Source organism: Apium graveolens, chromosome 5 (genome assembly GCF_009905375.1).
Source record: "Apium graveolens cultivar Ventura chromosome 5, ASM990537v1, whole genome shotgun sequence".
Classification (NCBI taxonomy): Eukaryota; Viridiplantae; Streptophyta; class Magnoliopsida; order Apiales; family Apiaceae; genus Apium; species Apium graveolens.
In genome coordinates, this window is record NC_133651.1 from 206,280,060 (window position 1) to 206,295,626 (window position 15,567).

Genomic DNA, 15,567 nt, shown 5'->3' on the forward strand with positions numbered 1-15,567 from the left:
TGAATGTCATGGACTACAGTCTAGAGACACAAAAATATGTTTGTCATAATATATATACATAAAAATCTGAATACATTCACTTCACCCAGGAATAAAAGAACTAAGAACTTGTAAGTTACGGATTTACAGTTACATGAATATGAGATCCATTCAAATAGGACGGAACTGCTGATGATGGAGCAACAAAATACCAACTGATAATTTATTTCTTAAAACCGACAAGTGTTTACAGTCCACACTACTAATATAGGAGTATAAACCAATCTCAAAAAATCCATAGGAACTAACTAAAAGGCAGGCAGAGTTTATGAAATTAATTAGGTGCACACTCAGAAACCTAAAGCAACTAGAAGAAAAATCTTAGATTAAAACCATGAACTCATCAAAAACTAAACTGTGTTTGCTGGGAGCTGCACCTCAGATTTTGCTTGCTTCTCATCATCACCACCTGGAGTGTTTCTGTACAAGTACCAGATCCAAGCATACACTGCGAGCTGTACCAATCCACAAACGAATCCAAGACCATTTGGAATCTACAAGAGGAGATCATCAATACAATTATTTGAGCAGCTTAAACCAAAATATATGTTAAATAAAAGCTACATGTATCTCTTCTAGATTACGAAAAATGAGAATACTAATATATTGGGATAGGTAAATTACCACAAGGTTTATGTCAAATCGGAGCAAGCCATAGATAGTCCAACAGGCTCCATTTAGGGTGTTTGTCACTGAAAGCCAGAACGGCATGTACTTGACACTCTTTGTCTGGATCACCTTTTTCTGTTACACAATTATTCATCATATATGAGGATGTTGTGTGAAGCAGGGTGTATATATATATATAGAAACCTAGGCACATTGACAAATAGACGATTTACTTACAATGATGGTAAGAGGAGACGCGTACATACATATATTGAGGCATATGCAAATAATTCCAAGAATCCTAGATCTGTTGGAAATTTTAGGTACTAATCCAAGAATCAATCCAGTAACTAATCCAAATACCACCAACTCCAATACCAATATACCTCCCACGTACTTCTGCAAAGGTATTAATAATATTATTAGTAATTCCGTAAACAAAAAATAGAAAATACCAGTAATGAATTAATTATAAGGCCTAGCTAGGTATACATACCCTCTGTTTATTGTCATTAGCATAGAAAAGGAAGATAAAGAGAAAAACCAACTCGATAAAAACGCCAAAACCGTTGATGGTTGAAACCAGGATGCTTCCTGGATGAACTAATGGGGTACCATACATCACCCAAAATAGACAGTTCAACACTGTTGCAAGATACGGGTCTGGTTTGAACCCTTCCACAGCTTTGTTCTTTAAAATCTTAAAAAATGTTATCCTACCAAAACAAATTAACACACAATTATGGAGATTAATGAAACATAGCTAGTCTTAAGTAACTAAAATGAATTGTGTGTGTATAAGGGAGAGATAGAGTTCTTACCCTGGGCACATAAAGAGGCAAAAAGAGATGACATTCCCTGTACAAATACAACCAAAGAAAATCTTAAGGCCATCGTAAATATATAAACTACAACAAACAGGGGTTTTCGAACCAGTCAGAAAAGAAAGTAAATTCAAATTAGACCTGGTTCACGATATTAAACAAGTAGCAAGTGTTGCTTACTTGTTTTGACTATTAACACAGGCTTTCAAGATTAACATACATACACATATATATATAGTTCGTATAATGAGGAATAGTGTTTAAATATATATCTTAACAAAACATGCATAGTATTTATAATGATATACTCCATGCATGCATGTTCAACAGTATCCGTATGTAAACATGATGTAACAAAACATGCAAATTATATATTTTTATGATGAGGAAAACATAAACAATACATGCATCAATTGAATGAAGCGTAAGTTATAAATTGTATATATATGTGTGTGTGTTTAATGATCAGAAATTAGTACTGACCGATTACACCAACAGCTGTACGAATTCCCATAACGTTCACCATTGCTTCAAACGAGAGATATAGAGAGTATAAGAGATAAATAAATTTAGTGTTTTGAAGAATAAGAAGAATCAAGTGATTATTTACGAGAGATTAGATCATTATATACTCGAGGTTATGGATTATATTCAGGAATGAGTTATATTACTTCTAATAGAACTCTAACTTCTTCTCATCTCTTCCAGTTACTTCAGGATCCTGCTGCAACTACAATTGTTGTTGCATACGGTGAATCTTATTGAACGGATAAATCTCTATATTTAAAATTTATACTTTATTATAAATTTAGTAAATTATCGGAAAGTCGTATCGATTGTTAAGTATATAGACAATTAATTAATCTGACAAGGTCACTAAACCCCTGGACAAGGATTAAACAAAATACAGTAAATGGTACGGAACTCAAAAGCTATAGATCACATAATTCTTTTGGAAAATTGGTCTTTTATAGATTCCAAGGATTAAAACGCACTAAATTTAATAGTACAACAATACACGTTAAATTAATAAAAATTTAAACACCTTTCTATTTTTAATAAAAATTTAAATACCTTTCTATTTTTAATAAAAATTTTAATTTTTTTCTTATACATGAGGTAATTTACGGATAAAATAAGAATAAGAAAATAAAATCAAATGAAATTTTTAATAGAAACAGTTTTTTAAGTAATCAATTAATAAAATTTATTACTTATATAATAAATTCACAGGTGATAATAAATAAAATAAACTACGGAGTATATATATATATATATATATATATATATAAATATATATATATAATAAAAGGAAAAAGATTAACAACGGTACAATATAAGTAGCTCGTGGGGCTCGTACTCTCATCTTAAAATGAGTAAATAGGCTTTTTAAATATACTCCGTCGATTGTATACGATTTTTCTCAATGTTCGACACATGAATAAAAAATATATTTCCATAATTTATTTTTTAATTTTTTTTTTGTATTAAACTTCAAAATTGTGAAGCTGTGTGAACAGTAAACGTGATAACTCAACACTAGAACATAACAAGTAAATAATACTACGTCTACACAAGAAATCAGGAAGAAATGAAGACAATGAAAATACAAAGAATTAAAAGATAAGAAGAAGGCTTGAAGTCTGTTTACAATTCACTGAAAAAAGTTCATTAATATGTTCATGCCTCAGTGACGAATAAAGGTTAAAGACTTTCAGGGTTTCAGAAATGATGAATATTCAGTGTAAAAGTGTCATTAGAAGATTTCAGTGTATTAGCATTGATTGAAGATAGAAAGTGTTCGAAGTATAGAAATCTGAAGAATTGAAGACAAGATGAAGACAAGGGTTAAAGAAGATAGCTGCAGTCTTGAAGTTATACTTTCAAGCGTCAGTGAAGAACAGTGAATGAAGTATCCAAGATTGTAGTCACAATGAAGACGTTGTTTGAGTACCAGAAAAGATTCCAGTGAAAGTACACTTGTTTATTGACAGTTAGTGTTTGAAGCGATAAAATTGTTGCAAGCTTAACAATGCTATCAAGGATATAATACGAAGACCTGAATCAAAGTTAGTCATCTGTAAACCAGAAAAGTTACACTAGACGTCATCGTTTCGTGAAAGGAATCTGAGTATTATCATTAGGAAGATTGTTAAGTGAGGATTTGTATGTGGATATGCTAGATATATGGTTTATATGAAGAATCAGAGAAAAGACTTGAAGACGGGACAATTTAAGGGTTAAAGCGTTCAACAGGAACTAAGTCAAAGTGATCACTACCTTATAGTAGGAGTCACTGAGATCAAGTTGTTTATGTTTTTGATGCGTTGTTTTAGTATTTTGCATTTCAGGTATAAATAAGGGATCAAGGAGATTTAGCATTGCTTTGGTGCTAAATTGGTGTTTGGAAGGTGCTAGGGATGTTTGCTCATGGATCGCCATCTCAAACCAGTCAAGAAAACAAAAATCAGACATTTTTCCAGAAGGTCAGCGCGGCCGCGCTGTGAAGCGCGCGGCCGCGCCAGATTGTCAGAGTTGCAGTCGCCAGGTCGGGATTTCAGAATCCTGTTGCAAGTAGAAGATGGATTTTCTGGGCTTCTGGATTGATTGGGCTGCTATATAATGGCAACTTAAGGTCGTTTTTAATAAGATGCACGTACCAGAGCTTAAGGAGAAGACGTCAAGAAGACCTAGGAGCACAAATACAACCAAGGCGAAGAGGATCTAGTTTATTCTTGTGATTCTTTGTTTAAGTTGTAATCTTGGATGCTGGTTATCTTGTTTATTGAACCTATTACTCCTGTTTAACGTACTTTGTTTAATATTCAATTTATAAAGACTTAGTTTATTATACCATGCTTTCATCAGAACCCACGGTGATGATGAGTTCAGTTATGGGCTAATCGTTATCGTGGGGTTCTAGCGGATTTACATATGGATTTCTTTAGTTAATTTTTATCAATACCTTTAGTGTGTGGTGATTGTATGATATCCTAGTATTCGTTGTGCTTATTCGTCTTATGAGCGTCGCGAACTTATAAGATAGTGTGTTAATCTCTATTGAAGCGAAAGTGAATATAGGGGTTTTGAACTTGCCATGCTAGCATAGGTTCATGTATTTGATATGCATGATTCGTAGGTAATTTTAACCATCTTACTTGCCATATGTATTCATGATAGATAACTTGTGCGTTAAACCGTTATGTTGTCAAATTCTATAGACATATAGGGTCTCAATATAATTGGTGTCTATTCAGCTTCTATCTCTTTTGTGGATGCCTGGTAGTAGGGTATTCATGCAAGGAAAGTTGGCGTTTACTAGTTTCGTGTTATCTGATTAGTGTCATCACCATTGCATACTAAGGTTAAGAATAAAAAGGCTATTGAATGAAGTATTTAATGAAGTTAGAATCCCATATTTGTGTTATATAAGTTAATCAACCTTAATTCTCTTAGTTAATATTAATTAGTATAATCTCTTAGTTAATCGTAGTTATAAACACTCTCAACTTGTTATCATCTTAGCATTGGATAATAACTATACCATTGTTGCATAAGTACATTGATTGAAATTAACTTAAAAGAGTCTCTGTGGGAACGAACTAGAATTAATTCTATATTACTTGCGAACGCGTATACTTGCTTGTAATATTAGTGCGTGATTTCGTCCTAACAAGTTTTTGGCGCCGCTGCCGGGGACTTGGTGGTTATTTTTAGTTTATGTGCTTGACATCAGTGGTCGTTAAAGTTCATTGACTGGGATATTTTACTTGTTTTCGTGTTGCTTTTTCAGGTACTCTAGATAGCGTGTATGCTAATGCGTTCTCAATCTCGCAAGAGGAAACTGGATAAAATGGAGGAAGTAGTGGAAGAAGTTCTTGTTGAGGAGAAAGTTGAAGAAGAAGCTCTTATTACAATGGGTGAACTAGAAGCGAATACAAAGGCTTTGATGGACTACTCTCAGCCGAAGATCAATGATATTCAGTCTAGCATTGTCAGACCAGCCATCACGGATAACACTTTTGAAATCAAGGCTAGCACGATTCAGATGGTGTAGAACTCGGTTCAGTTTGGGGGTTCTCCGACAGAAGATCCCAACATGCATATTAGAGATTTCATCGAGATCTGTGACACTTTCAAATTCAACAATGTGTCTGAAGATGCTATAAGGCTAAGGCTTTTCCCATTCTCTCTGAGGGATAAAGCTAAGTGTTGGTTGCATTCTCTACCACCAGGATCTATCACTAAATGGGAAGATATTGCTCAAAAGTTTCTTACTAAGTTCTTTCCTATGGCGAAGACTACTGCAATCAGGAATGCTCTTACTCAATTTGCGCAGCAATCAGGAGAGTCTTTGTGTGAAGCTTTTTATCGTTATAAGGAAATGCTTAGAAAGTGTCCTCATCATGGGATGCCTGAATGGATGATTATTAACTTCTTTTATAATGACTTGGGAGCATAGTCTAGACCCATGCTCGATGCAGCATCAGGTGGAGCCTTATGGGCTAAGAGCTACGATGAAGCTTATGAGTTGATTGAACTGATGGCTGCAGAACCCTTCTCAGAGACTAAATCAAGGCAATGTAGCAAGAATTCTGGAGGTAGATGCAACTAATGCTATAGCTGCTCAGCTTAAGGCTTTGACGAGGAAGGTGGATTCTTTGGCTAATTATGGAGTTAATCAGATCACTAGTGTTTGTGAGCTTTGTGCTGGTGCCCATGAGACGGAGCAATGTGCTATTTCTAGTGAATCAGCTCAATTCGTGAGCAACTTTCAGAGGTCGCAACACCCAGTTCCAACCACCTATCATCCCAACAACCGCAATCATCGTAACTTTAGCTGGAGCAACACTCAGAATGCGGTTCAATAGCCTTATCAGCAGTATGCAGCAAATCAATACAACCCCCCTGGGTTTCAACAACCGTAATATGCTCCAAGACAACAACTCCAACTTCAACAATTACCACATGGAGGTACAAGTCAATCTAATGAAAAATCTGAATTGGAGGAGTTGAGGCTCATGTGCAAGAGCCAAGTGGTTTCTATTAAGACCTTGGAAAATCAAATTGGGAAAATTGCCAATGCCTTGCTGAATCGTCAACCTGGTACTCTCCCTAGTGACACAGAAGTTCCAGGCAAGAAGGAAGCTAAAGATCAGGTTAAGGCAATTACATTGAGGTCTGGGAAGGTTGCAAGCCGAGAAAAAGCTCAAGTTCAAGAATCGAAAGATGTGGCTGATGAAGAAGTGCAGAAGGAAGCAGAAGTGGAACCAAGGAAGAAAACTGTGGAACCCACTCCTCCTGAGGGTAATACAGGGGAAAAACAGATCTATCCTCCACCTCCTTTTCCTAAGAGGCTGCAGAAGCAAAAGTTGGATAAGCAATATACGAAGTTTTTGGAGGTGTTCAAGAAACTTCATATCAACATAACTGTTGCTGAAGCTCTTGAACAGATGCTTAACTATGCGAAGTTTATGAAGGGTATTCTTTCTCGGAAAGTGAAGCTCGATGACTTAGAGACTGTTGCTCTAACGGAGGAATGCAGTGCTGTGTTGCAACAGAAGTAACTCCGAAGCTTAAAGATCCTGAAAGCTTCACTATTCCTTGCGCCATTGGAAACTTGTCGTTCGACAAGTGTTTATGTGATTTGGGAGCTAGCATCAATCTGATGCCTTTGTCTGTCTTCAAGAAGTTGGATCTACCTGATCCAAAGCCTACTTATATGTCCTTACAGTTGGCCGATCGCTCTATTACATATACGAGGCATTGTGGTGGATGTCTTGGTCAAGATGGACAAACTCATCTTTCCTGCTGATTTTGTAATTCTTGATTTCGAGGAGGATAAAAAGATTCCCATAATCATGGGAAGACCATTCTTGGCTACTGGCCGAACCTTGATTGATGTGTAGAAGGGTGAGCTCACTATGCGAGTGCTGGATCAGGATGTGACGTTCAATGTTTTCAATGCCATGAAATTCCGTACTGATAATGAGGAGTGCTCAAAAGTGGAGTTGGGTTACTTCAGAACTTGATCAAATACTAAGGTCTGATGCTTTAGAAAAGGTCTTGTTGGAGAATTCAGATAGTGAAAATGATGAAGGTGATGAGCAGTTGCAATATTTGAATGCTTCTCCTTGGAAGCGAAGGCTGGATATGCCTTTTGAATATCTTGGAATGTCAGAACTGAAAAATGCTGAGGGGCGTCTCATGCCATCTATTGAGGAAGCTTCTACACTTGAGCTTAAACCATTGCCTGAACACTTAATGTATGCTTTTTAAGATGATGCATCTACTTTGCCTGTTATTATTGCATCTGACCTTTCAGGTAGTGATGAGGAAAAGCTCTTGAGAATTATGAGAGAATTCAAATCGGAAATTGGATGGACTATAGAAGATATCAAGGGAATCAACCCTTCTTATTGCATGCATAAAATTCTGCTAGAGGAAGGAAGTAAGCCAACGGTTGAGCAACAAAGGAGGCTTAATCCAATAATGAAAGAAGTTATGAAGAAGCTATGAAGAAGGAAATTCCCTCTTCCGTTCATTGATCAAAAGCTTGACAGGTTGGCTGGGCACGAGTACTATTATCTTCTGGATGGCTATTCAAGTTTTAATCAGATTTGTATTGCTCTAGAATATCAGGAAAAGACGACCTTCACTTGTCCGTTCGGTACTTTTGCCTTTAGAAGAGTTTCTTTTGGGTTGTGTGGTGTACCTGCCATATTTCAGAGATGTATGATGGTTATCTTCTCTAACATGATTGGTAAGAATATGGAGGTGTTCATGGATGATTTCTCCATGTTTTGAGATTCTTTTAATGAGTGTTTGCAAAATCTTGGCATAGTTCTTAAAAGGTGTATTGAGACCAATATGGTTTTCAACTGGGAGAAATGTCATTTTATGGTGCAATATGGCATCATTCTTAGGTACAAGGTCTCTAGTAAAGGTCTTGAGGTGGACAAAGCCAAGGTGGGGGTCATTGAAAACCTACCTCCACCAAATTCCTGTTAAGGGAGTCTGCAGCTTTCTTGGTCATGCGGCTTTCTATAGGCGGTTCATCAAGGACTTCTCTAAAATCTCTAAACCCTTGTGCAATCTTTTTAGAGAAAGATGTCCCTTTCAAGTTTGATGATGAGTGTCGAGCTGCTTTTGAGATCTTGAAGAAAAGTTTAATCACGGCACCTGTCATAACTGCACCTGATTGGAATGAACCTTTTGAAATGATGTGCGATGCAAGTGACTATGTAGTTGGAGCAGTTCTTGGACAGAGAAAGAATAACATATTTCATGTGGTCTACTATACTAGTAAGACCGTCAATGGTGCTCAACTGAACTATACTACTACTGAGAAAGAACTCTTAGCCAATGACTACGGTTTTGAGAAGTTTCCATCTTATTTGTTTGGAACGAAGGTGACAGTTTTCACTGATCATGCTGTAATTCACTATCTCGTCTCGAAGAAGGACTCGAAGCCTAGATTGATTAGATGGGTTCTTTTACTTTAGGAATTTGAGTTGAAGATCAAGGATAGGAAAGGTACTTAGAATCAAGTTGTTGATCATTTATCTCGGTTGGAAGATCCAAGTGCAACTTCACAAGATGAGACATTGATTAATGAGTCTTTTCCCGATGACCAGTTATTTGGGGTGCAAGAGGAAGAACCGTGGTTCGCAGACATTATGAACTACCTTGTGAGCAATATTATGCCTCTAGACTTATCTTCTGTTCAAAGGAAGAAGTTTCTTCATGAGGTGAAGTGGTACATGTGGGATGAGCCATTTTTGTTTAGGCAAGGATCTGACCAAATCATTAGGAGATGTATTCCGTACAGCGAGATGGAGGGTATCATGCGAGACTGTCATTCGACTGTTTATGGAGGCCACTATGGTGGAGAGAAGACAACAACTCATATCCTTCAAGCGGGATTCTTCTGGCCTACATTGTTAAAGGATGCACATCGGTTCATTTTGAAGTGTAATCGTTACCAGCGTGTGGGTAATATGTCTAAGAGGGATGAGATGCCTCTTAATGTGCTTCTCGAGGTTGAGGTCTTCGATGTTTGGGGAATTGACTTCATGTGTCCATTTGTCTCATCTTGTAATAATCAATACATTTTGTTGGCGGCTGATTATGTCTCGAAATGGGTTGAAGTCAAGGCTTTGCCGAAGAATGATGCTAAAGTAGTGCTTAATTTTCTTCATAAGCAGATATTCACAAGATTTGGGACTCCAAGAGTCAAAATCAGTGATGAGGGATCGCATTTCTACAATCGCAAGTTCAATGCTATGATGCAGCGATATAATATGAATCATCACATTGCTACAACCTACCATCCTAAGACAAATGGTCAAGCTGAGGTGTCTAACAGAAAGATCAAGTGTATTCTAGAGAAAGTTGTGTGTCCATCAAGGAAGGATTGGTCTTTGAAGCTAGATGGAGCTGTTTGGGCGTATCGAATGACGTACAAGACTCCGCTAGGCATGTCTCCGTTTAAGTTGGTTTATGGTAATGGATGTCATTATCCTGTGGAGCTCGAGCATAAAGTGTATTGGGCTTTGAAGAAATTGAACCTTGATATGGAGGCAACTGGTAAGAAAATGATGCTTCAATTAAATGAACTCAATGAGTTTCGACTTCAAGCGTATGAGAATAACAAGATGTATAAGGAGAAAGTCAAGGGGTGGCACGATAGGGGTCTAGTACTCAAATCATTTGTGCCGGGGCAACAAGTTCTTTTGTTCAACTCTCGTCTCCGTCTTTTTCCTGGAAAATTGAAGTCGAGGTGGTCAGGGCCGTTTGTTATCAAAACTGTGTTTCCACATGGAGCAGTGGAGATTTTTGAGAATGATCCAGGCCAAGCGTTCAAGGTGAATGGACAGAGGTTGAAGCATTACTATAGGAATACGAAAAATCGTGAGGTGGTTAGTGCCATTTTATTATCCACTTGATCTCGGGATTCTATGTCAAGTTAGCAACGTAAACCAAGCGCTTCTTGGGAGGCAACCCAAGTTTGTTGTACATTAGTAGATAGAGGAAGAAGAAATCAAGAAGAAAATTCCAAAAAAAATCAAAAAAATGAACAATTTCAATGTCAACTATAGTAGCACGGCATGCCCACGTTAGGAAGCGGGGCAACCGCGCTGAGAATACAGTAGCTGAGCGCGGCCGCGCTGCCTGACCGGGCGGCCGCGCTAGTTTTCCAGAAACATGGTGCGCCCACGCTAGGATAGCGCGCGGACGCGCTGGTCCCCTGAAGTTAAAAAAAACTGAAAAAATGAAAAATAAAAAACAAAATCAGTCTATACCCAAATTTCCCTCTCCCACCTTCCATATTTCCCTCTCCAAATCAGTTTCAATCACCCCATTATACCCATTATTTTCCATAATAAATTCCCACTTCTTTTCTAAAACTAATTCTAATCCCTAAAACCTATATATACATATTCTTCTTCATCACTTCTCAATTCTCAAACATACAAATTTCTCTTACACAAATCTTTTCTCTCAAACTCATTCGATTTCAATGGCATCTAAGAGACAAAGAACCCAAGTTAGCAGCAGCACCACCGATTCTTTTAGTGTTGGGGGTGTGAGGCCCAGGTTTGCAACTCCGGAGGCTGAGGCGGAGTATACGAGGCTTCTTTCGAAGCCCATATCCAAGGAGCGAGGTTTTCTACCATCGGGGAGAGATGGTAAGCTGTTGGAGATGATTTTCGAGATGGGTTGGGTTGCTTTTTGTGAGGCACCCACTGTTGTGCCCAGAGTGTGGTTCGCGAGTTTTACACGAACGCGAAGGCGGAGAAGAACGGGTATTCTGTGGTTAGGGGATTGACGGTGGATTATACTGTGGATGCTATTCGTCGGGTGATTAATCAGCCCGAGAGACAGGAGGGACAGGATGATTGGGTGACGAAGACGGGGGAAGATTTTGACTTGGATTTAATTGTTATTACTCTTTGCGTCCCCGAAACTCATTGAAAACTCAAGAGGGGTATGAACGAGAATGATACTTTCCCTGCGTCGTGCATGAACATGTATGCCTGTGTATGGAACTCATTTATTTGTGCTAACATTATGCCTTCATCCCAAGTGCATGATGTTATGGTGGACCGGGCAAAGCTGTTGTGAGGTATTTTACAGGGTGATTATATGGACTTGGGGTCTATTATTTATCAGGGGATTTTGAGGTTACTGTGAGGGAGCACTACGGGTGCTATTCCATATGCGTCGATTGTGACGAAGCTGTGCACGGCAGTTGGTGTTAATTGGCCTACACACGAGCAACTGTAGATACCTAGTGCCCTGATTGACAGTTCTACTATAGATGTGATACATTAGTGGTACGGTGGAAAGGATGATGAGAAGGGGCTCAGTTATTCATATGAGCACTTATCGGGTGGACGGCTAGCTGATCAGACATATTCTGGTGGTTCGGCCCAGGCTAGTAGAACAGCTTGGAAAGCTCAGAGGGGTGAGCCTAGTTCTTTATAGCAGCACTAGCAGGATGTTGAGCGCGATATTGGTTTGAGTTTAGCGCAGTATAGGCACTTGATGAGGAGGATGGATGCGATGCATGACATTTATAGCAGGTTTACACAGGACCCTACCCAGACGTTGGGGAGTGCATTCAGAGCCACAGGAGTTGACATCTAGTGACCAGTTTTCGGTGAGGATGCTGTGTACCCGCCTCCTAACACTCCACCCGTTGAGGGTGATGATCCTGATTCCAAGTAGGTATGCCTGATTCCTTACTATTACATTCACTGAGGATAATGAATATTTTAAGTTTTGGGGTGGTAGTTAAGGAAAAGATGTTATGTGTGAGTCTCATATAGTTTGCATATTCATGATAGTTTAGTTCATATAGTTGCATATTTTCCATGTAGTAGTTTTTTTTTATTTTGCATGATAGTATGTTTCATATAGTTACATTTGCATTATAACATGTTCCTTTAAGTTTACTTTATCGATTGATTTGTGATATTGATGCTAGTGTAGTGATGTTATATAGAGTGATGTTAAGTCTTATCGAGTTGATTTGCATGCTAGAAGCAATAAAATTTCACTAAGTCTTATAGGTTGTTTGAGTGCTAGATCATGATCATGTTTTGTTTGTTTGTCGAGGTTTAACCACTTGTTTAAATCTAGAATGTATGATATTCTCTTAGTGGCGTAATAACATGGACATTTAAAAATTGGAGAAAAACATTGAATTTCATTGCTAGTTGTTGTGGCTAGGTGTCAAATGGCTAGTAGCCGGCTCATTTTTATGAGTAGTCTAGGGTTGAGCGAGATGGAGCGAAACACACTCGTTCAGAAATTTTTGAAGAAAAAAGGAATAAAAAAGAAGAAGAAAAAAAATATGTGTTGATGCATAATTGATCGCGAGTGGGCTCTTTAATACTCGAGTTATTAAGTTCTTAGGGGACTTTGTGCCTAGTGACCTAAGGCTTTTATAGTTGGGATCCACTAACCTAACGCTCACTACATGGGTATTGTTGTATAATCTTTTGTGGACCTCACTCATTGCACAGTCAAATAAGCATGTTGTGTTTGTTTATGTGTTATCAATAAAAGCGTGAATCTATGTATAACTCCGATATAAGAATTGAAATGTTGGCAGTCATTTTGAGTTTAGCGTTTATTCTATTTATAACCTTGTGATTGCCTTGATGAGTAGTGAGTCATAATTATTGATCTAGTTGCGATAGTATATCTATTAAGCATTTGCACTCACACACGTTTATAGTTTGTAAGTTGATTTGTAGGATTTGATTGATCTTTGTGCGAATAATTGCATTTGTTGAGATGTTGCTCATTAGTTGGTTTAGTTAATCTGAGGGGATCGTTGCATTCATGTAGTTGCATTCATGCATTTTCGTTTTTTGCTCTTTGAGTCTGTTTATGCTTGAGGATAAGCATCGGTTCGAGTTTGGAGGTGTGTTAAGTGGCATTTATGTCCACTTAGAATGTCCTATAAAGGCTTGAATTGGTGTTTTGTACTCAAGTTATTTGTGTTTGTGATGCATTTTTGTAGTGTTTTGCATTTCAAGCATAAAGAAGGGATCAAGGAGATTTAGCATTGCTTTGGTGCTAAATTGGTGTTGGGAAGGTGCTAGGGATGTTTTCTCGAGGATCGCCATCTCAAACCAGTCAAGAAAACAAAAATCAGAAGTTTTTCCAGAAGGTCAGCACGCCCGCGCTGTGAAGCGCGCAGGCGCCGGGTTGTCAGAGTTGCAGCGCGCCCGCGCTGGTGAAGCGAGCGGCCGCGCCAGGGCGGGATTTCAGAATCCTGTTGCAAGTAGAAGACGGATTTTCTGGGCTTCAGGATTGATTGGGCTGCTATATAATGACAACTTAAGGTTGTTTTTAATAAGATGCACGCACCAAAGCTTAAGGAAAAGACGTCAAGAAGACTTAGGAGCACAAATACAACCAAGGCGAAGAGGATCAAGTTTATTCTTGTGATTCTTTGTTTAAGTTGTAATCTTGGATGCTAGTTTTCTTATTTGTTGAACCTATTACTCTTCTTTAACGTACTTTGTTTAATATTCAGTTTATAAAGACTTAGTTATTATACCATGCTTTCATTGGAACCCACGGTGATGATGAGTTCGGTCATGGGCTAATCGTTATCGCGGGGTTCTAGCTGATTTACCTATGGATTTCTTTAGTTAATTTGTCTCGATACCTTAGTGTGTGGTGATTGTATGATATCCAAGTATTGGTTGTGCTTATTCATCTTATGAGTATCGCGAACTTATAAGATAGCGTGTTAATCTCTATTGAAGTGAATGTGAATATAGGGGTTTAGAACTTACCATGCTATCATAGGTTCATGTATTTGATATGCATGATTCGTAGGTAATTTTAACCATCTTACTTGCCCTATGTAATCACGATAGATAACTTGTGTGTTAAACCGTTATGTTGTCAAATTCTATAGACATATAGGGTCTCAATATAATTGGTTTCTATTCAGCTTCTATCTCTTTTGTGGATGTCTAGTAGTAGGGTATCCGTGCAACGAAATTTGGCATTTACTAGTTTTGTGTTATCTGATTAGTGTCGTCACCATTGCATGCTAAGGTTAAGAACAAAAAGGCTATTGAATGAAGTATTTAATGAAGTTAGAATCCCATATTTGTGTTATATAAGTTAATGAACCTTAATTCCCGTTGTTCATATTAATTAGTATAATCTCTTAGTTAATCGTAGTTATAAACACTCTCAACTTGTTATCATCTTATCATTGAATAATAACCATACCATTGTTGGATATGTACATTGATTGGAATTAACCTAAAATAGTATCTGTGAGAACGAACTAGAATTAATTCTATATTACTTGCGAATGCGTATACTTGCGTGTAATATTAGCGCGTGATTTCATCTTAACAGTCGCAAGTTAGCATCCCTTGGTGATTTTGGTCGCAAGTTGCATTTCTTTCTAAGGTAATCACCATTCCACAAGGCTAGGGTCTCCAGCAAGTCCTTCCTTGGTCGCCAGTAACAGTCCTTGGAAACAAGGAGGTCGCAACTAACATGCTATATTGACTTTTAATTTCAAATGATACAATTATTAAAAGTAATCAAATAGAAGATACACAGTGAAGTAGAGATACAAACCAGAAGTAGAGATACAAACTGGTACACCAGAGAGGAAATCGGGGGTTAGGAGCCCAGACTATATACGACCCTAATCAAACCAACTGGACTACCGGAGTGGAGAAAAGTGAACCCAATTGCTTCAATTACAACCAAATAGACTAACTTGCTTCAATTTGTCCAAACCGATTAGCAGTAAGAAAAACCAAATTCAATACTGGAATACTATCGTTGGTATCTTCGTTTAATCGCTATTAGAAAAACGAAAGCGGAGGGGTGAATACCTGAGTAGAGAACTGGGGCACGTAAAGATGGGTGTCTATCAGAGTGGAGCGGAGTGGAGTACTTCTCTTGGTTTGAAATTGAACAGACACAGGACATCCTCACTATTTCACCCTCTTTTTTCCTTTTTCATAATTTTTAAAACTTATTTTACTCTTCTTTTAATTGTGTTTGTTGTTTGATTATTTTAAGATTAATCATTAAT

The 15,567-nt window shown here is 37.8% G+C and overlaps 1 protein-coding gene and 1 non-coding gene across 2 annotated transcripts; both read right to left on the reverse strand.

Moving 5' to 3' along the window:
• Positions 1–90: 90 nt before the first annotated feature.
• On the reverse strand, positions 91–2,081 carry LOC141661676 (bidirectional sugar transporter SWEET6b-like). The gene is made up of 6 exons (XM_074468684.1): positions 1,956–2,081; positions 1,470–1,506; positions 1,145–1,364; positions 886–1,047; positions 664–783; positions 91–533 (listed from the first exon to the last, which is right to left on the reverse strand). Exons 1-6 carry the CDS (start codon positions 1,996–1,998, stop codon positions 390–392), a joined length of 726 nt encoding a protein of 241 aa, XP_074324785.1. The 5' UTR covers positions 1,999–2,081; the 3' UTR covers positions 91–389.
• A 3,697-nt stretch (positions 2,082–5,778) lies between these two features.
• LOC141662308 (small nucleolar RNA R71) lies at positions 5,779–5,885 on the reverse strand. The gene has a single exon (XR_012550429.1). It is a non-coding gene; the product is annotated as a small nucleolar RNA R71 (small nucleolar RNA).
• Between the last annotated feature and the right edge of the window lie 9,682 nt (positions 5,886–15,567).

What these genes read in the sequence shown, in the direction of transcription:
- LOC141661676 (XM_074468684.1), bottom strand. Translation starts at nt 1,998, where the DNA reads ATGGTGAACGTTATGGGAATTCGTACAGCTGTTGGTGTAATCG. An exon ending in TACAGCTGTTGGTGTAATCG is followed by an intron (nt 1,507 to 1,955) that starts GTCAGTACTAAT and finishes GTATTTGTACAG; the next exon opens with GGAATGTCATCTCTTTTTGC. An exon ending in GATTTGACATAAACCTTGTG is followed by an intron (nt 534 to 663) that starts GTAATTTACCTA and finishes CTCCTCTTGTAG; the next exon opens with ATTCCAAATGGTCTTGGATT.